Source organism: Balaenoptera musculus, chromosome 1, assembly GCF_009873245.2.
Source record: "Balaenoptera musculus isolate JJ_BM4_2016_0621 chromosome 1, mBalMus1.pri.v3, whole genome shotgun sequence".
Classification (NCBI taxonomy): domain Eukaryota; kingdom Metazoa; phylum Chordata; class Mammalia; order Artiodactyla; family Balaenopteridae; genus Balaenoptera; species Balaenoptera musculus.
The window spans coordinates 95,852,838-95,872,804 of NC_045785.1; the positions used below are offsets into that span (position 1 = coordinate 95,852,838).

General features: G+C 47.3%; 1 protein-coding gene across 3 annotated transcripts in view; it reads left to right on the forward strand.

Moving 5' to 3' along the window:
• ELAPOR1 (endosome-lysosome associated apoptosis and autophagy regulator 1) overlaps window positions 1–19,967 on the forward strand; it is a 69,340-nt gene that overhangs the window by 37,042 nt on the left and 12,331 nt on the right. For 2 of the 3 annotated variants that reach the window (XM_036841272.1, XM_036841281.1), the window contains 8 exons: window positions 1,599–1,791; window positions 7,632–7,779; window positions 8,249–8,329; window positions 9,236–9,341; window positions 9,474–9,623; window positions 15,054–15,142; window positions 18,617–18,794; window positions 19,528–19,656. In XM_036841272.1, coding sequence (XP_036697167.1) covers window positions 1,599–1,791; window positions 7,632–7,779; window positions 8,249–8,329; window positions 9,236–9,341; window positions 9,474–9,623; window positions 15,054–15,142; window positions 18,617–18,794; window positions 19,528–19,656 — 1,074 coding nt within the window. Of the gene's footprint in view, window positions 1–1,598; window positions 1,792–7,631; window positions 7,780–8,248; window positions 8,330–9,235; window positions 9,342–9,473; window positions 9,624–15,053; window positions 15,143–18,616; window positions 18,795–19,527; window positions 19,657–19,967 lie in introns of those variants that run through there. The other variant, XM_036841291.1, reaches the window with a different exon arrangement.

Below are 19,967 nucleotides of genomic sequence, written 5' to 3' on the forward strand. Positions count from 1 at the left end.
TTAAAATCTAAAATAAGCTTAGCCTGGTGCCTGGTTCAGCAGGTGAGCAAATAAATACTTGTTAAATCCATGAATGGATATTGCTAAGATCTGAGTAGAACTGAGGTGTGACTAATGGAAACAAATGAGCCATCTTCAGTAAACTTGGCCAGCGTTCTTGAGCACTATGTGAACCACAAAGATAAATAAGGCACAGTCTCCGCCTTCAGAAGCGTACAGCCTGGTGGAAGGAGCAGACACCCGTTCATCCATTCATTTTTTTCAGCAGACCTTTATGTAGCCCCTGCTATGTCTGCGCCAGTCGCTGAGCCACCGTCCCTAGAGGAGCTCAGAGCCTAGAGGAAGGCACACATCAATATGATGTGTTGTATGAGGTGAAAAGAATGGGAGTTATGGATGCTTAGGGATCAGGAACCGCTGGGAGAACCACTCGAGCAAAAGCTTGGAGGTGGGAGAACATCAGACACATTCAGAGAAGAGCATGTGGGCTGGGGTGGAGGCAACACAGGGAGGGGATGGATGGGAGTAGGGTGGAGAAAGGTCTGTAGTGGGAGATCAAGCCGGAAAGTTAGGTTGGGGGAAAATTGGGGAAGAATTTGAATGCCAGGCTGACAGCTTAATTCTATAACCAAAAGTGGGGATGGTGCCTGATTATTTTTTAAATAACAGAAATAATAGTACCTATGAGTGTTTTAGAAAGATACTTCTGACCACCGAATGAGCAAAAACAAGAAACAGGGAACTAGTTAGGAGGACACTGCAATGGTTGAGCTAACAGGTCACGAGAATCCCAACTAGTACAGTGGCAGTGGGACCAGAAAGGAGAAGACAGAGGCCAGAAACTCAAGGGGGAAGTTCAAGGCTGAAGGGCTAGGTGCCATTCAGAGGGGTCAGCCGAGAGACCATGCTCTTCACTGGAGAGCTCTCAGAATGGCTGAGGCTACCCCTTAGACCCCTTAGGAAACGAGACTGACAGGGACAAACCCAAAGTCCTGCAACAAGGCCCTAAATCTTTTTTTTTTAAATATCAGCTTTGGGAATTCCCTGACAGTCCAGTGGTTAGGACTCGGCATTTTCACTGTCGTGGCCCAGGTTCAATCCCCGTCAGGGGAATTAAGATCCTTTAAGCCATGTGGTGTGGTTTGGCCAATAAATAAATAAGTAAACAGATAGATAGAATAAATAGAATAAAATAACAGCTTTATTGAGATATAATTTACATCAGAAGATTCACCCCTGTAGGTTATAAAGTTCAGTGGCTTTAGAATATTCACACAGTTGCATAACTATCACCACTATCTAATTGCAGAACATTTTCATCACCCCAAAAAGAAACATATCCATTAGCAATCTCTCCCCACGCCCCCTCCCCCAAGTCCCTGGTGCCACAAATCTCCCTTCTGTCTCTACGGATTTGCCTATTCTGGACATTCCATGGAAGTGGAATCATACAAGATGCGCCATGGCTCCAAATCTTAGTGGGGGAAGCTCCCAGGTCTCCATCCTCCGGTCCTCCCCCTAGGATGCACACAACCCACCCACTTCTCCTGCGTGGCAGCAGCCTCACCACCCACCCTTGTCCCCACTCTGTGTTCCAGCCTTCTCTTGCAAAGCCGGGGAGTTTCTGGACATGAAGGACCAGGCGTGTAAGCCGTGTGCTGAGGGCCGCTACTCCCTTGGCACAGGCATCCGTTTCGATGAGTGGGATGAGCTGCCCCATGGCTTTGCCAGCCTCTCAACCAACATAGAGATCGAGGACAGCACCACAGATTCCACTGAGAACTGCACTTCGTGAGTCGCCCCTCTCCCCATACTCCGCGCCCACCCCCTTAGCCCCATGCCCCCCTTACCTCCCTGCTCCCCGTATTGGGGAAGGGGCTGCAGGGAGCACTCCACAGCCTCCTCTCCTGCGCCTGGGGGTGAGGGCTAGAGCAGGGCCCCACTGGACTGCTGGACGTGACATCCACATCAGCCCAACCTTACTGACCTAAGCTTCCCAGCGACTGACAGGTATTTGTGACAGGTGAAAAACACGGGGAGATAGAGACAGGTGGATAAGCTCAACAAGGGTTAAATGGCCCAGTCCAGTTAACACAAAATCCAACTGGATTCCACTATGGAATTTTGGATCAGCCAATAAACTTTCCTCAACTTGATTGCAAACACCATGTGCAAAGCCTTGGGTATCTTCCTGGCTTTGGTGCTAGCTTCTAAAAACTGGTCTGAGTTTATGGGTTTGGGAGGATAAAGTAGGACCAGAGCTTTGGTCAGTATGGCTGAGATCTTCCAAACCTTTGAGACCCTGATGACCAGAAAATTCTCCAGCTCAGAAGGAAATCTTTTCAGTAATTGAGAGGCTCAGCCCAGGGTGCTTACAGAACGGGTGAGCTATCCTTATCAAATCTCTGGATATTTAATTCCAGGGATGGGAGTATCCTATCCCTGGAATTAAATGATGTGCCTTCTATAGTTCAGGCACTATTCTGGATGATTTACGTATATTATTTTCTCTAATCCTCACAAGAACCCTTGTGACAGTGAAATAGGTATTATTGTTCCCATTACACAGATGAGGAACTGGAGGCTCAGTGAGGTTCAGTGACTTGTCCTTCGTTACCTAGCTTACAACTGGGGAGACTGGAATTCACACCCGGTCCAAGCTTTCCACTGCCCCATGCTGCTACCTTCAAATAACATTTAGTGCGTGCAAGGCAATATCCAGTCCTAGAGAGGAAAAGTAGGGGGATACATAGATGTAAAAGACAATCGTCCTCTGCTCTCTGTTAAATATTGACAAAGAATACAGGAGAAAAGTACATGAAAGTTTCTCTTATACCCAAGCAATCAAAAGGATAAAAAAGGATTAATTGTATTACACCTGGATTTCTAAAGGTGGGAGCAATGTCTCCCATTCCTATACTTAAATCTCCTAGAAGCGCCATTGTCTGAGCCAGGCAGGAGGCCTCTAACAGTCCAATTTTAATGTTATTTTGGAGTTCAATATTATGAGTCAAAATCATTAGCATGACAACGTTGGCAGCAGAGATAAAGCTGGAGAGGATTCAAGCTGGAAGGAGAGGGAATGTGTGAGTTAAGACAAGCAACTCCCATTTTAGTCCTAACAGAGAATGTGACTGACCCTGGACAAGGCGCAGGCCTGGCTCAGTGGGTCAGTCCCCACGTGCCTGAAAGCAGGGTTTCTCCCTGTCTGGGGAAGCAGTGAAAGTCCAGAAATCATTCTCTCTCAGCGAGGCCGGATGTGGGTCTGTTCAAAACGGCTTGTGTTTCCACAGCACAGACTGCTTCAGGGCCTGGATCTTAAGGCATCCCACGACATTCCCGGGAGGGGGAAAAAGGAGAAATGGAGAGGAAATGGCCACCTAGAGAGGGTTTGTGATTTCCCCACCGTGCCCCAGAAAGGCAATAGCAGCTGCTATCAGGTCACCAAGTGTCCGGCTTTCCTGCTCGACTGTGTATTTACCTGAATCCAAGCCCACTGCCCCCAAACTAACCCCGGCCAGTGGCGCCTCCCACCTGCTCTGCCTCTAGCGCCTCCCAGCTGGTCCCCGCTTCCAACCCCAGCTTCCTCCAGGCCACCGTCCACTCAGCAGCCAGACTGATCTTCTTAAACACAAGCCCAATCACAGTACTTTGCTGCTCAGAACTCTGGATTCTGTGGATTCCCACTGGAATAAAATCCAACACGTTGTCACAGCCTGCAGGGCCTCTGCCCCCTGCCCCTTCTTCCAGCCTCTCCTCCTGCTTACAGAGCGCCAGCCATGCTGGCCACCATGCTCCCGCCCTCCTGGCGCCTTTAACACGCTCTTCTGCAACTCTTCCCCCAGCTGACGCCTGCTTCACCCTCGGGTCTCTGCCTAAAAGTGACTGCCTCAAAGAAGCCATCCCTGACCCCACAGGCCCCTGTTACACACACACACATCATCTTGTATTTCTCCTTATGGCACTTACCATGGTTATTACTATGTGATTAACTGTGTGATAAGTTTCTGTCTCCTCCACTAGAAATAGAATGCAAGCTCCAAGAGGGAGGGGGTCAGGGCTGTCTTGTGCTTTGCTGTGTCTCCAGTATCTAACACCTGGCACAAAGCAGACACAAAATAAATAATTGGAAACAAAACAGGCCAACTGAATGGAGTCTCCATGGCAGGATCCTGAGCCTTCAGGGGATCATCCTTGGTCCCTGGGTAAATGTCCCAGGACTAAGGTGAAGGCAACAGTCCTCAGATCCAAAACTGGGATAAGCAAAAGGGGATAAGAGTGAAAAGGGAGTCATGGAAAGGATGCTGTATGTTCATGGAGGAGAAAGAACAGAAGACCAAATACTGTGAAGGTGAAACAAGAATGAGAGAAAGCATTAAAAAGGGTCTCAAACTTTGGAAGCTTCTAAGTTTTCCTGTACAGTTTCTTCTTTCTGACCTGAATTTATAAACAGTGCTACCCAGTGTGAGCTTGGCAGTGTGTCTGGGTGGCCACCATGTGAGAATTCCTCTTTGAAAACTTGCCTCCCTTTTCCCCAGGGCCATGGCAAAACAAAGCAGGTATAAGCAGATCACAGCTAAACGACTGAGGGCAGGTTCCTAATCTCTTCCATGCCTTGGTGTCCTCATTCTAAGAACCAGTGATAAAAATAGTACTCTTCTTAGAGGCTGTGGTAAGGATGAAATGAAATGATACTTGTAAAGATTTGGAGCAATGCCTGGCACTAGAAATCAATCAAGACATGTTGTTATTATTGAACATGAAACGATCTCCACCAGGGACAGCTCTGACAAAAGTCAGAATTGTGATGCATTTTGCAAATGTAATCCACTTACGGGCATCCTTTTAATTATTCATCCACCTTCAGGAGTTATTTATAGCTGATGCTGTGAGCACATCAGCTTTAAGTGCTGTCTCTTTTAACAAGGAGAAATCAGTATTGTTATGTTAGCTGGGTATCTTGGATGAGCTCAGCTTAGGTATTTTGGATACGCTTCCATTTGAGAATAACACTAACTGTTGAAGAGCTGGAAGTACCATGTTATTCTGACAAACACAGGGGGAAAACAGTGGACTAATCTGAAGTCCCCTGAACTGACCATTATTAATCACTGGAGACCTGGGCTGGTCTCAGGCACAGCAGTGAAATAGTGGGATTGTCTTTGATCACCCATTTCCCACATTCATCTGTTTAATGCCCTGAGGCCCTCTTATGTGCCAGGTCCAGGGCTTAGTGCTAGGGACACAGAAGTGAGCAAGTTAAGTTTGGTCTCTGCCCTCACAGCATCGACAAGACAGGCAGGAAGACAGGCAATTCAAGAAGAATTAAAGTATGACCAGAAGAGGAAACCAAATTGCAAATAAACTACGAAAAGATGCTCAACCTCACTGATAGTTAAGGAAATAAGATTTAAAGCCCACTGAGACACTCTGTCCTACCGTATCATATTGGCAACAATTTTAACGTCTGACCATTCCAGATGTGGGGAGGATGTGGAGCAAGAGGAACTGTCTTTCGCTGCAGGTGGGTGCAGTTGACGACAGCCACTCTGGAGCACAACGTGGCCATAGCTGGTAAAGTTGGAGGTTCACATACCCTGTGACCCAGCAGTTCTACCCCCAGGCTTTCCACTCAAATATGCATAGAGGGAGACGTGTGAGAATGTTCCTAACAAGAGTGTGCACAATAGCAAACAATTGGAAACAATCTAGATGTCCGTCAACAAGTAATGCATAAATAAATATGGGCGAACCATAGAAAGCAATCTTATATACTGGTAACAGTGAAAGAAGAGCTTTTGTTCACGTGTGAATATGGATATGGATGAATCCCACAATCATTATACGTGTTGAGGGAAAAAAAGCAAGTTTCAGAATCCATGAGCACATAAGATATAAAAACATGCAAAATGGGGCTTCCCTGGTGGCGCAGTGGTTGAGAATCCGCCTGCCAATGCAGGGAACATGGGTTCGAGCCCTGGTCTGGGAAGATCCCACATGCCGCGGAGAAACTAGGCCCGTGAGCCACGATTGCTGAGCCTGCGCATCTGGAGCCTGTGCTCCGCAACGGGAGGGGCCGCGATAATGAGAGGCCCGCGCACCGCGATGAAGAGTGGCCCCACTTGCCGCAACTAGAGAGAAAGCCCTCACAGAGACGAAGACCCAACACAGCCATAAATTAATTAATTAATTAAATTAAATAAGTATTTAAAAAAAAATGTCCTTTAAAAAAAAAACATGCAAAATGCTATCATACAGTATATTGTTTAGAAATACATAACATAATTAGTGAAGGGCAGAGAACCACATGGGGACGTCAAGCACCAAATTCAGGAAAGTGGTTACTTGACAGTGGGGAAAGGTGTGTGTGATGCAGAGGGGGTTGAGATTAGCCAGGGGGTACACCAAGACTTCTGCTGTGTTGCATTTCTTAAGCAGGGTGGCGGGTCTTAAATATTTCATAACATGTTTAAATGAAATACAGGAGGATTGTGATTTTGAGAAAGGGAACAGTGAGAGCTGAGGGCACACGTAGCAGAGGCAGGTAAAGGAGTCAAGGAGGACTTCTCAGATTAGGTGACGTTTGCTCTAAGACACGAGTAGGAATTAAATAGATGGAGGGAGGAGGAAGTTTGTTCCAGGAAGAGAGAACAGTGTGTGGGAAGAGCCAGAGGTGAGAGAAAGTTTGGCAGAAGAATGGAAAGAAATGCTGTAGGGCTGGAGCATAGAGAGTGGCTGAGGAGTTTGTAACCCCATCCTAAGGGCAACAGGGAGTCAGAGTTTCAAGCAGGGAAGTGACAGGGTCAGATTTGTGTTCTGGAGGCTCTCTCCAGCCACACTGTGGAGAAGGGATTGGAGAAAGCAGAGGACTGGATGCAGGGAGGCGAGCTGGGGCTGATTCAGAGCTGAGGGACATGCGGGGAGGAGAAGGAAGAGCCCTTGGGTAGGGTAGACACAGTAGAGGTATTCAGAAAACAAAATCAACATGCCTTCTCCCTTCCCCCTTCCCATAAAAACCAGTTCCTAGTAGCATCTAAAAGTGGACATTTCAAAACAAAAACAAAAACCAAAAAACAAAAAAATGGGTGGATTAGACTGGATGGACTTCTGAGTCCTGAAGAATAGCTTTATCTACTAACTTTCTTTGACAGCTTTGAGTTAGGCAAACCTGGGTTTGAATCTCAGCCCTGTCACTTGCTGGCTGTGTTATACTGGGCAAGGCACTCAACAAGCCTCCGTTTTATCATCCATTAAATGGGGACAAAATTGCATTTCCTCTTACTGATAGAAAGAAATCATGAGTGTAAAATATGTAGTTCATCATCTGGGAGATAGTAAGCAACCAATAAATATTATCTACCTCCCCCCTATCCACAACCTTACCTGCCGTCTACCTTCTGGGTAGTTCTGCATAATGTGGAGGTACACCTACCTGTCCTCCTCTTGGCTGTACCTCCAGGCTCCTTGACTTGGGGGTCATTCTTCACTGAGCATTTTCAGGTGTAAGCTTCCACTTGTGAATCACAAGTCTGGAATTCTGCAGAGACCTAGCAGGACATGAGACCTGCATATCGCACAAGCCCTGGTGGGCTGGGCTCCTGACTGTGAACTTGGCTCCTGTTCCCTCACAGGTCCAAGTGGGTTCCTCTGGGTGACTATATCTCCTCCAACACGGATGAGTGCACGGCCACGCTGATGTACGCCGTGAACCTGAAGCAGTCTGGCACTGTTAACTTTGAATACTACTACCCAGACTCCAGCATCATCTTCGAGTTTTTTGTAAGCCCCTGGCTGAGGGGGAAGGTGGGAGGTAAAGACCCTCTGAGGCTCAGACTCATTTACAGGAATCACACGCATAGTCCTGCTTGGGAAGTTTTCACAGTTGTTTTCCCTCTGGAGAGAACTGTAGTCAAAGTGAGCTGAGGCTTCAAGAGGCAAAGAGAAAGGCAGAAGTCTTAGGACCCTGGGGGGAAGAGTAGATAGAGTCTGGGAGTTTCCTAGGTGTTCTGCCCTGTTCAGACATGAAAACAGCACGTAACAGCTCTGAGTTACGCATAATTTCTTTAGTGTCAACGTACTGACATTTTTTGTGTGTAACTAGCTCTTGCCATACTTCAAATCTCATGACTTTTGAGCTCAGTCCTTCTCCCATAAGAAGGGCCCTCTGGAGGGCTGGGGCATCATGGGGTAAGCAACTCATTTCCTTAGAAAGCTGAGAGACTCTGATCTCAAATTCCTGCTGCCTCAGGTTCAGAATGACCAGTGCCAGCCCAATGCAGATGACTCGAGGTGGATGAAAACCACAGAGAAAGGATGGGAATTCCACAGTGTGAGTATCAGAGCAGCCTTCTCCCTGGAGATTCCAGAAAAGGGACCAAGGGCCTTTCCTCCAAAGAGTGCTTCCTCCCCGTCTGGGCCTCCACTCTTCTCTCCCTAGAGGGCAGTTGTCTGACAACATGAGGATGCTATAGCTTCTCTCCTCTTGAGTTGACATAATATGGATGTGAACTGACTCGCTCCTCTGGCTTGACCCCAAGGACCAGCAGCTTTCCAGCTTTAAAGGGCCCAGTCTTCTGGGGCTGGGGCATGGATAAATAGAACCAGAGAAGAATGAGGGAGTTTCAGCCACCCTGTTGTCAGGACCTTCAGGTCCCCGCATTGGTCTCAACATAGACATGCTCACGGTATATGTGACTGAGGGAGAAGTGGGAGAGGGCATGAGAGGGTTGTAAGAGGAGCCTTAGAAGGAGAGAGGAGGGCTCCCCTGGTGGCGCAGTGGTTAAGAATCCGCCTGCCAATGCAGGGGACACGGGTTCAATCCCTGGTCCGGGAAGATCCCACATGCCGTGGAGCAACTGAGCCCGTGCGCCACAACTACTGAGCCTGTGCGCCTAGAGCCCGTGCTGTGCAACAAGAGAAGCCACCGCAGTGAGAAGCCCGCGCACCACAATGAAGAGTAGCCCCTGCTCGCCGCAACTAGAGAAAGCCCGTACACAGCAACAAAGACCCGATGCAGCCAAAAATAAATAAATTTATAAAAAAAAAAAAAAGAAGGAGAGAGGAGCTGAGCCAAGCTGGGAGGAAGGGCAACGCTGAGGAAGTTGAGGGAGAGGAGCAGAATAGGCACTGCCATGCAGACTGCAAGGGGAGGGATCCCAACAGGAGGCTAATGCAATGGATTAGCAATACCTGTCTCTGTGACTGAACTAGCTCCTCCTGTTTGTGTGGTTTTTAGGTCGAACTAAATCGAGGCAATAACGTCCTCTACTGGAGAACCACAGCTTTCTCAGTGTGGTCCAAAGTTTCTAAGCCTGTGCTGGTGAGAAACATCGCCATAACAGGTACGGAGAACGGAGAATGGGGTTGGGTCTGGGGTCTGACGCTGACTTCAGCAGGGAGGGTGTGGGTGGGTCCTCAGGGGGCTCAGTCTCTAGGCTCAGTTCTTGCTTTCCTATGTTGTTCTTCCTCCCTAGGAGTGGCCTACACTTCAGAATGCTTCCCCTGCAAACCAGGCACATACGCAGACCAGAAGGGCTCCTCTTGCTGCAAACTTTGCCCAGCTAACTCTTATTCCAATAAGGGAGAGACTTCTTGCCACCAGTGTGACGCTGACAAATATTCAGGTGATGTTTCTGAGGGTGGGAAGAGTTTGGTGGGGGGACCAACATATACACAGGGACAGACAGGAAGTGGAGCCATCCTTTTGGCTAAGCTGAAGACGATTCTTCTTAAGCCCTTGCTTTCTGGGCCCTGGAAGAGCCCAGCTAATCCACCAATCACTCTTGAAATGAAATCATTCAGTAAGTATTTATCAGGCCTCTACTATCTGCCAGGCCTTTACTCTAGGTGTTTGGAATACATCAGTGAAAAAAATAGGCAAGGGTCCCTGTCTTCATGGAATTTACATTCTGGAATGTAAATGGAATACGTAATAACTATAGTAACTAAATAATAAATATATAATAAATTATATAGTGTATTAGATAGCAAAAAGTGCAGGGTACCATGGCAAAAAGAAAAAGCAGCTCAGAATTAGAGGAATTAGGAAAGCTATGGAAAGGGGTTGCAATCATTTTTTAATGAAACCTTAAGATTATAATTATAAATAATATATCCAGTAGATAAAAGAGGTATAAATTTATACATTTTAATTTATAACAATTATTATCAAAGTTAATTTAGAAGAGCCATGAGGTCGTATTGTTACGCAAAACATTTTGATAGCAAGAAGCTATAATCTTTTATCCACTGAATTCAAAGCATCCATTGAATTGAAAGCAGGCCTTGTCAGGAAATCCAGGGTTCCTTGGAACACAGTTGGAAAACCACTGCTCTAAGGGAAAATAAGAGGACAGTGGGAAGCAGCTTATTTCTGCAGTCCCTGGATAATTTCCTAAAACAGCCCAACTTGAGAAACGGGACCTGGTTATCTGAGAGGATCTCGGGAGCAGCAGGGCTCTGGTATAAGATGGGTAGTGTCCCCAGAGGGCCCTGTGCTTAGACAGTCCAATGACTGGCACAGCGACCAATCTCCAAGACAGGTTCTGAAACAAACAGGTAGGGAGAGAGAAAGAGTCCCCTCCCTTCCCCTGCAAATGCCCATAACTATTCCATTTTTCCTTTTTTACACAGAACTGTATACAAACCCGGCTCAAGGCCCTCTCTTAATCAGACACCCCCATCCCTACACAGACACACCCACCCTTCGTCACACAGGCGTCACAGTACGCGTTTGCTCAGCCAAGACCCACCACTGACCTTGTGAGCTGCTTATTTCTACACCATTCCTAAAACAGAAGTTCTATTTATCTACACAGATCTTGCCAAAGGAGTGTAGCTTTCAGCAAGAACAGAGATTTTTAGATCTTGGGGGAAGTTTTTACCTATAAGTCTAAATTCCTGTTTTTCCACTTGAATTTCGTATTCCTCTTCCCTGCTCTATCAATAGCAGCCTTTGTTAGTCTTTTTCTCCAGCTCCCTTTCCAGCCCCGCTGTGGTACAGGGTTTAAATGGCAAGGTGGTTCTAGAAGAACTGCCTGCAGAGTGTTTTGATCAATGCTATGTAAATTGATTTCTATCCCGAGAGCGGTTATGAAGGTATTAGTTTGGGAGTCTGAATTCTTGGAGTCTCTTCTCCTTTTGCTACTGATTTCTCCATCCACCTCTTTAAATGGAAAGTGAGATTTTACTATGAAGAATATGTTCAGCTTGGGATACAAAGAGTATCACATTTCTTTGGGACTTGATTGTTCCAGAATACAGGGTCAGTGGGAGACTGGGAAAATGCAGAGAGAGTCTGATGAGAGCTTATGATGTAATGTACATAAAGGGAGTGGCAGGAGGCCCTGTGACCATTTAGTCATTCATTTGTAAATATATTCTTAGTGGCCACTGGGTGCCAGGGCTTGGGCTTGATGCTAGGGTTACAGCTGGTGCTGCCCTCCAGCTTATGTCAAAAGTGGAAATGTGGTTATAGAAACACCAAGTGTAATAACTCCACGGTACAGGAGGTGCTAGGATAGGAGTACTGAGTGTAATGTGCGGTGGAAGCAAAAGAGGGAAGTGGTCAGTCCTCTCTGGGGAGGGAGGAAAGGCTGCACTAGCTGTGGTCTTGAAAGATAAGCTATCTTGAAAGATGAGTTGGTGATTTGATGGGGACAGGATATTCTGGAAGAAGTGTGAGCCAAGGCCAGAAGGCTCAGGGATCCAGGAGTAACTCAGCACTGCTGGAGCTTACTTAGAGAGAATTAGCATCCAAGGCTAGGAGGTGGGCAGGGAACAGGTTGCGGTTAAACCCTTCTGTGCCATTGCTACAGAATTGGGATTTGATCCTATCAGCGTTTGAAGCCATTAAAGAATTTAAAACTGAGAATGACATGATCTGGCTGTGCCTTTGAAAGACCATTCTGGTTGCCATTTGGAAAATGGATGAGGAAAGGAAGAGCTGGAGGCAGAAGCTACAGTCAGAAGATTTTGCATCAGGTGCCAGTGCCCGTATCCAGGACCTAGACTAACGAGGAGCTGATGCGCATGTGGATGTCAGGGACAAAGGCTTGACTGAAAGCATCTTTCTCATTGAGAGATTAAATTTGATCATTAGGATTAATTCCTTTGTGTTATGTTTAATATTAGGGATTCATTTCCTAATAGAATAGCACACGGTTTAAGGGCATGGACTCCAGAACAAAATCACTGCGGTTCAAATACTTGCTCCACCACTTCCTAGCTGCGCCATCTTGGGCAAGTCACTTGTCTGTGCCTCAGTTTTCTCATCTCTAGAATGGGAATGACAATAATTGTATCTACCTCATAGCATCATTGTGTGCACTGATTAAAACAGGTAAAGATTTAGAACAGTATCTGGCATGTAGTAAGCACTAATTTTATTTATTCATTTACATTAAGGCCTGTCCCAGCAGTCTTCTTGTGGTGTAAAACCACTCTGGGCATAGGTAACAATAATAAGTCACTTGTACAGTACTTTACAGTTCACAAAACATTTTCTCATTGCTCATAGCATAGTGCAGGGGTGATTTCCCCATTTACAAATGAATTAGGAGAAGCTCAGAGAGGTTAAGGGATTTGCCCAGAGTCTGTGGTGGTGTTGGAGCTGGGCATTGGGTTCATTAGGTACTTAAATCTTCAGGGGAAATGTTTTCCTTGGATAAAAAGGATCAGAACGAGAAGGCTGTATTTCCGGAGGCAGGGGGAAGATACGGAAAGGAGGAGGAAGGTGCAGAAAGAGCAGGTGGAGCCCCCAAGATAAACTTTATCTTCATACAGTTTTACCCAGGGCCAGTCCTACAGGAATCACTTTTCATTTTCTCAACAAATATCTAGGCCAATCCTTCAAACATGACTAGTCTCCAGCTTCAACACCTTGATGAAACCTGAGCTGGGAAAGTGAGGTCTGGCTCAGCATTTGCGTTAATCATTTATTGAAACCAGTTTAGAAGTTGTCATTGTGTAAACAGCTGGACCCTTTTTGCTGAAACCCGGAGCTGGGGTGTCAGGTTGAACAAATATTTGACAAGCAGAGAAAGGTCCTTGTGTGGAATGCACTTTCTAACACATAACTTGCAATTTGCTACATCTAATATGCAAGGGCCTGGGAACTGGCTTATTTTCAGCATCTCCCCCCAAATTTCTCCTGGCCAAGTCTGTCAAAACCAGGAGTCCCTGGATCCCTCTATGTTGAAATAGGCCTTTGTCTGTTAACCAAGTAAATGAGCTGAGAAGACCCCAGCTGTTTCTCAGCCAGTAGTTCCCTCTTGCCCAGGCTAATTAAGATGGGGACAGAAGAGGCATGGAAATGTGTGATTGAGGGAACTCCCCAGTGCAGGCCAACAAGGCGGTAACTAGGAGATTCTCCGATCTAGCAACTCATTTGGTGCCTTGGGAAGAAGAAGGGACCAGTTGAGAAATAAGCCTTAACTGGAAGAGAAAGGAGACTTTTAGTCCTTACTAAAAATCCCATGATAGTTACCAAATAAAAATAATTCCCACAAACCCAGGCGATAATAGTTACCAGCACTTAGCAAATTCTTACTTGCAATGTGTCAGGTATGTGCTGGCTCCAGTAAGTAGATATTATTATTCCTGCTCTACAGGTGAGAGCACAAAGGCTCAGAGAGGTTAAGTAACTTGCTGAAAGTGACACAGCTACTAAATGATTAAGCAGGATCCAAACCCAGATCTGTCTGACTTAAAAATCTCATTCCATTCTACCAAACTGCCTGTCAGGTAATAGAGAGAAGCGGTCTCACCATTATCACCTGCTTACCTGCAGGTAACACAGTAGTCATATTAGAAATAGTGGTGACAGTAATAGTAAGCAGTGTTGTACTGGCACTCTGTAAAGCAGTGGTTTTTATTCTGGAGAAAGTAAATCTCCTGGAAATTAAAAAAAATTATTTGCATGAAGTATGTATATTTTTCAGGATACAGGAAACAGGTCTTTTTTTCAAATTCTCAAAATGGTTTGTAATTCAAAAAAGGTGAAATCCATTGCTTTAAAGAGGGATTCATTGAAATAGTTCTTGCTATCCAGGGGTTCATAGGGTTAAAGCAGAACTAACCTAGATATAAGAAGAATATACAGAGGGACTTCCCTGGTGGCGCAGTGGATAAGACTCCACACTCCCAATGCAGGGGGCCTGGGTTCGATCCCTGGTGGGGGAACTAGATCCCACATGCATGCCGCAACTACGAGTTCTCATGCTGCAACTACGAGTTCTCATGCCGCAACTACGAGTTCTCATGCCGCAACTACGAGTTTGCATTCAGCAACTAAGAAGCCCGCATGCGGCAACTAAACGTGCCGCAACTAAGACCTGGCGCAGCCTAAATAAATAAATATTTAAAAAAAAAAAGAATATACAGAGAGTAAAGTAAATAAAATGATAATAACATTTTTCATTAAGTTCAGGTCAAGGCTTAGAGATAGTGCTGTGAGGCCTGGGGGTGGGGAAAGTGGAAAGAGTTGGATTAAATCGTCGCCTTATTTGCATAGGATCGTTGCATGGAGAAGGGGAAATACAGAGGTGGAAGGCCTTCATTCTAGGCATATATTAAGAGACAATTCAGAGACAGAATTGGAGTAAGAGGATGAAGCACTGTCCTAAGCTTTCCTGTGTTTTGCTTCAACCCTTCAGGAGTAGAAAAACCACCTGCACAGTCAGGGTTCTGAGGCACCTGGAAGATGGCGAGTTCCAGGGAATTTGTGGTAAACCTGCAAGATGCTCCTTCTAGCTACCTCCCTCCTTGCTGGTCCTTTGGCCAGTCCACCTCTCCATGCCCTGCTCCACAGGGCAGGCCCAGTGGTTTCTCATCAGCACCAGGGAGAGGCGCAAAGGGTGTATCTGAGCAGGGTTTTAGGGACCGAAAATGATGCCGCTCAGGCAAAGGGAAGGTGGGTGTGCAGGATTGTCTACTTTCTGCAATGTCTGTGTTGTGCCTCACCCCAAGGTCTTGGGCATTATAGCATCGTGAGCAAGTGGTCAAGAGCTCTGCTTTTTTAACTTCATATATTTGTCCTTGCGTCTGCCATTTAGAAAAAGGATCGTCCACCTGCAGAGTGCGGCCAGCCTGCACAGACAAAGATTACTTCTACACTCACACGGCCTGTGATGCCAGTGGAGAGGTGGGTAGCACGGTCACGGGGCCCCTTTGCCTGTTCCTTGGGCTTTGCCGGATTCGGACCTCCAGTGGCCAGTGAAGCTGGCACCCAAGAAAACCCCACCGACCTCTGCAGTGACCCTGGGGCCAGTGGGGAAGCAAAACGATATGACCTCATTTATTTTCAGGTCAGAAGCTGTTTTTGCCACATTTGTTCCGCTGCTTATTCACATATGCTCTGTTTCAAAAAACACCTTCATTTTCTTTTCCTTGGTTTCTTCCATTTGCTTCACCCCCTGGGCAATGGCTGCCTGTCCACGCATACTTATTTCTTCACAGAACTCATCAGACTTGTCCCCTCGGCGCTGCTCTTGTGGGCTGGCAAAGGGGATGATTCCTACTTCCTGGCTCACTGGAGAGTGGCCTGACTTGTTCCGTCTCTGCTGGCTCCCTCTTTCCCCCGAGGCTTTCTGCCTCAGAAAGATGTTCCTTTGTAGTCTGCTCTGCCATTGAGTCAACAGGCATTTTTTGAGTTATCAGCTGTTGTGCCTGACACTGTGCTCCAGCTGGGGAATCAGAGACAAGCAGGACGGGCTCCTGCCCTCAGAGGCTCCCTGTCCTGTGGGGGAGGGCAGGGACAAGGAAGGTGGGCCTGACGGTGTGCAGGGCACTGGGGGAGCCCAGAAGAGGAGTGACCAGGACAGGGGGTGGCGGGCAGGGAAGGTGTTTCAGAGGAGGCCATTTGTTCACATGTACAACCAGCCACCGTGCTGGGCGCTAGGTGTGCAGCAGCTCACAAAACCAAGAGAACGTCTACTCTCGTGGAGCTTAATTCTTGTTGGGGAGCAAGTGGAGGGAGAGACAACAGACAGACAACAAATGGGTGTATAATAATACATCAGATGGTAGTAAGTGGTAGGAAGAAAAACATAAAACAGGATTGGGAGATAAAGAATGACAGAGCTATTTTAGAGAGGGTAAGGATGACCTCTCTGAGGAGGTGACATTTGAGCAGAGACCTGAGTGAGGTGAAGGGCAGCTCTCCAGGCAGGGGGCACGCAGCAGGTGTAGAGGGGGCAGGTGTGTGCCTGATGACTTCGAGGAACAACAGGAAATGAGCAGGGATGGCTCAAGGGCACAAGTGGAGGGATCTGTCTCAGATTAGACATTCTGAATGGACTGCCTATATCCCTAAATCAGAGCCTCTCAAGAAATAGGAGTGGGGAACTCTGCATCATTCAGCACTAAGCATATGCTTGGCTATTAGGACGTATAAATGTTTCCTGGCTGGCTGGCTGGCCGAATCCTCTTTTTGCTAATTAAGCGAGGGATAAAGTCCAGTCCTTTACGGTGATTGTTTCTATAGTCATCTCTTACTGACCAACCCCCCCCCCCACCCCGCACTGCCCCACCCCACCCTCATGTTTGGAACAAAATCCCCTTCCCTAGCAGCCAGGCGAAATGATACATCTTGTCAGTTGCACCTTAGACCCAGTTCTATAGTGTCTGGTGTTCTGCATGACCTTGTAAAAATTACTGTCATTTTCTTGGCCTCAGTTGACCCACTAATTAAATGAGGACAATCCGGCTCCTCTTCTCCCTCCAGGGCATAACATGTGGCCGATTGTGGCTGTCTTTGCTTCCTTCTGCCCCACTCTTTCCCCTCCCGGCTTAGACCAAGGCATTCTAGATCCGTAGTGTGCTCTGATGCCTGCAAGCCTGGGTGTCTGCCCTCCCCTGATCACCTTGAGGGTCTTTAAATGCTGAGTGGGGCCAGAGTCAGTGCTCCCACCTTGCAGCCCCGCCAAAGCACAGCTCAGGGAGGAGCCCTGGAGTATTCATGGTAAGTAGTGCACAGGAATATGCAGTCACCAGGAGTGCTTTACAGAAGTCTCAGCCCTCAGGCCCACACTGGTTCTGCTCGGGATTTTGTTTTCTAAGCTGTATTTTAAAATCAAGGGACTCCTATTGTTGCCTTTATGGCCTTTGCTGTGCCTCAGGGCTTTCTCAGGGACCAGGATGGCCGATCCACTGGGGCTGCTGTGTGTGCTGCTCCAAGAGATGGCCTCAATCAGTCTACCAGCTCCCCAGACCTTTCTCTCTATGAGACTCAAGGAGACAAGCCAGGTGAGATAAGGTTAGAGCACTAGTCCAGGTCTCTGGTCACTGGCTGCTTTTCACAGGGAGAAAGGCTGAGCTGGGCGGGGAGAAGAGTTGTCTGTCTCAGGGCTCACCTTCAATGAAGGCAGCATGGGACCCTTTTAAGACCCTGTCATTTCTTATCCTTAATAAAATGGACCGATGCTTTATTCACCCACCCTTTCACATGTATGGTATGCTACACAGAGCCTTTGCATCATCACCTCAATGCAATCCTTCTGTTTCTGACTTGCCCGAGGGCCACACGGGAAGCTTGACACTGCCCAACCTCACCCCTGATTCACCGAGACCTCCTGTAATTCATCTCCTCTTCTCTATCCAATTTCTCCATCAAAAGACTAGGGACGACCCTAGTAAGTGACAGATACAATGCTCTCTTGTCCACTGACTTGGTGGCTGACCGTTCCTCTTGCCTTTTTCCCCTGGTTTTTTTGAGATATAACTGACACATAACATTGTGTAAGTTTAAGGTGTACAATGTATTGATTTTATACACTTACATACTGCAAGATGATGACCACCATAGAGCTAGCTAACAGCTCCATCAGGTCACATAATTACCATTTCTTTTCTGTGATGAGAATGTTTAATATCTACTCTCTTAGCAGCTCTCAAGTATATAATACAGTATTATTAACTCTAATCACCTGTACCTTAGATACCCAGAACTTACTGATCTTATAACTGGAAGTTTGTGTTCTTTAACCAACGTCGTTCCTCTTGCCTGGATGTCCCAGAGAACGTAGAGTCCATACCCCCATGGGGATTGTTATTATGTGCTTGGTGCCCTTGCTAGACGGTGAGCTCCTTGAGGGCAGGGGCCACGTCATTCATCTCTGAGTCACATAGATGTATTAGACTTGCTATAGATGCCTACTGAATAAGTGAAAAAGCAAAGACAACACTTGGAAGACAAATTGGGACACCTCAGCCATCCTCTCTTCCCCCCAGGGGTTACATAAGCCACCTCTACTCCATGCCTTTTTGTGTTCTGGGATTTTCACCAGCTGCTTTTCCTGTGACATTGGTAGTAATAAGATTCTACACTGGAATCAGAGCTTTCTCTGGAGGCAACTGGTCCCCCCATTCCATCCGACACACGAGTCCTCATTAGGTCTATCCCTCTTCATCCAGTCAACATTCATTCAGCAGATATTTATTGAGCACGACCATGTGCCAGGCACTAGGCGACGGGCCTGGGATATATCGGTGACCAAAACAAAGTGCCCCACCGTGGTGGAGCTTTCATTGGAGCCCAGAATCCCCCCACTCTCAAGGTAAATTCCTGAAGATGTGCTAATCCCACACAGGCAGGCTGAGTCATGCTTTGTTTCTGCAGACACAGCTCATGTACAAATGGGCCCAGCCGAAAATCTGCAGTGAGGATCTGGAGGGGGCAGTGAAGCTGCCCGCCTCTGGCATGAAGACCCGCTGCCCACCCTGCAACCCTGGTTTCTTCAAGACCAACAGCAGCACCTGCGAGCCCTGCCCTTATGGCTCTTATTCCAATGGCTCCGGTAACCCCTCCCCCCGCCCCAATCCCTGCCTCGCGTCCATTCCCACACCACCCACATGGGTGGGCCATGTGGGCACTCCCAGTGTCAGCTGAACGCAGGCTCTGTCCTTCCAAGGGAGGCAGGGAGGGCCAGGCCACCTCTGAGGGCTATGTTCAGGAGAAGAGAGGTCAGGGTGGGCCCTGTCTGTAGGTCCGAGTCATACTTGAGAACTGCCGGCCTTCCTCCTCATTCCAACTTTGAATGGGACTCAGGCCTGAAGGGACCCAATCCTCACATCAGAGGCTTCCAGCATGTGGCGGGGACGCTACCTAGAAGGTTTAGGGAGCTGGGATGGCCACACTGACACAACCAGAATTTGTAAGCCACTCTGCAAAAAAGGAGTTGGGGGGATTTGTATACCTATTAATGTGAAGGCATTTGAGGATAACAATGTGACAAATAATATTAACGATATGTATCAGGCCAGAGGATATGTTTAGGCTTTAAAATGAATAATTTGACGGGCCAGTAGCCTAATTGGAATATGAGAATGAAGGGTCAGTGTTTACACCCTGAGTTTGTTAAATACATTGTCAGAATGCCTTCGAGTCAGCTTGATGTCACTGTGCAACGGTGCTCAGCACCACTCTTGTTGGGCTGCCCACCCCTGTTGCCACTTGTCTGTGTGACAGCAGCTCCAGTAAGGGTGGCTGTGGCCTTCCTGCTGAATGCGTGGATCTTACGGCTTCCCCAGATTGTAGCCACTGCCCAGCGGGGACCGAACCTGCCGTGGGATTCGAATACAAATGGTGGAACACGCTGCCCACGAACATGGAAACGACCGTCCTCAGTGGGATCAACTTTGAGTACAAGGGCATGACAGGTAACTGCCTCCCTCCTGACTGTGAGCTTTCAGCTCGCTGCACTGCCACAGGGGCTCTTCCCACCTCACGTTTCTTCATAGTAGGGATGTCTGGAGAAAAATGAGCTAATCATGCCATGCAATCCCTTGCATGCTCCACTGCCCATGGACATATAATATATATTCTGCCAAGCCTCTGTTTTAGAGACAGAAACAGAAATAGAAACAATGTGTACACACTCCAAAGGCCGTGTGCTCTGAGAGTTTCAGAGACTTTGACCAAAGTAGCCAGACAAGTAACATGGTTTGTTTGGCGGTGATTCTGAATGCCT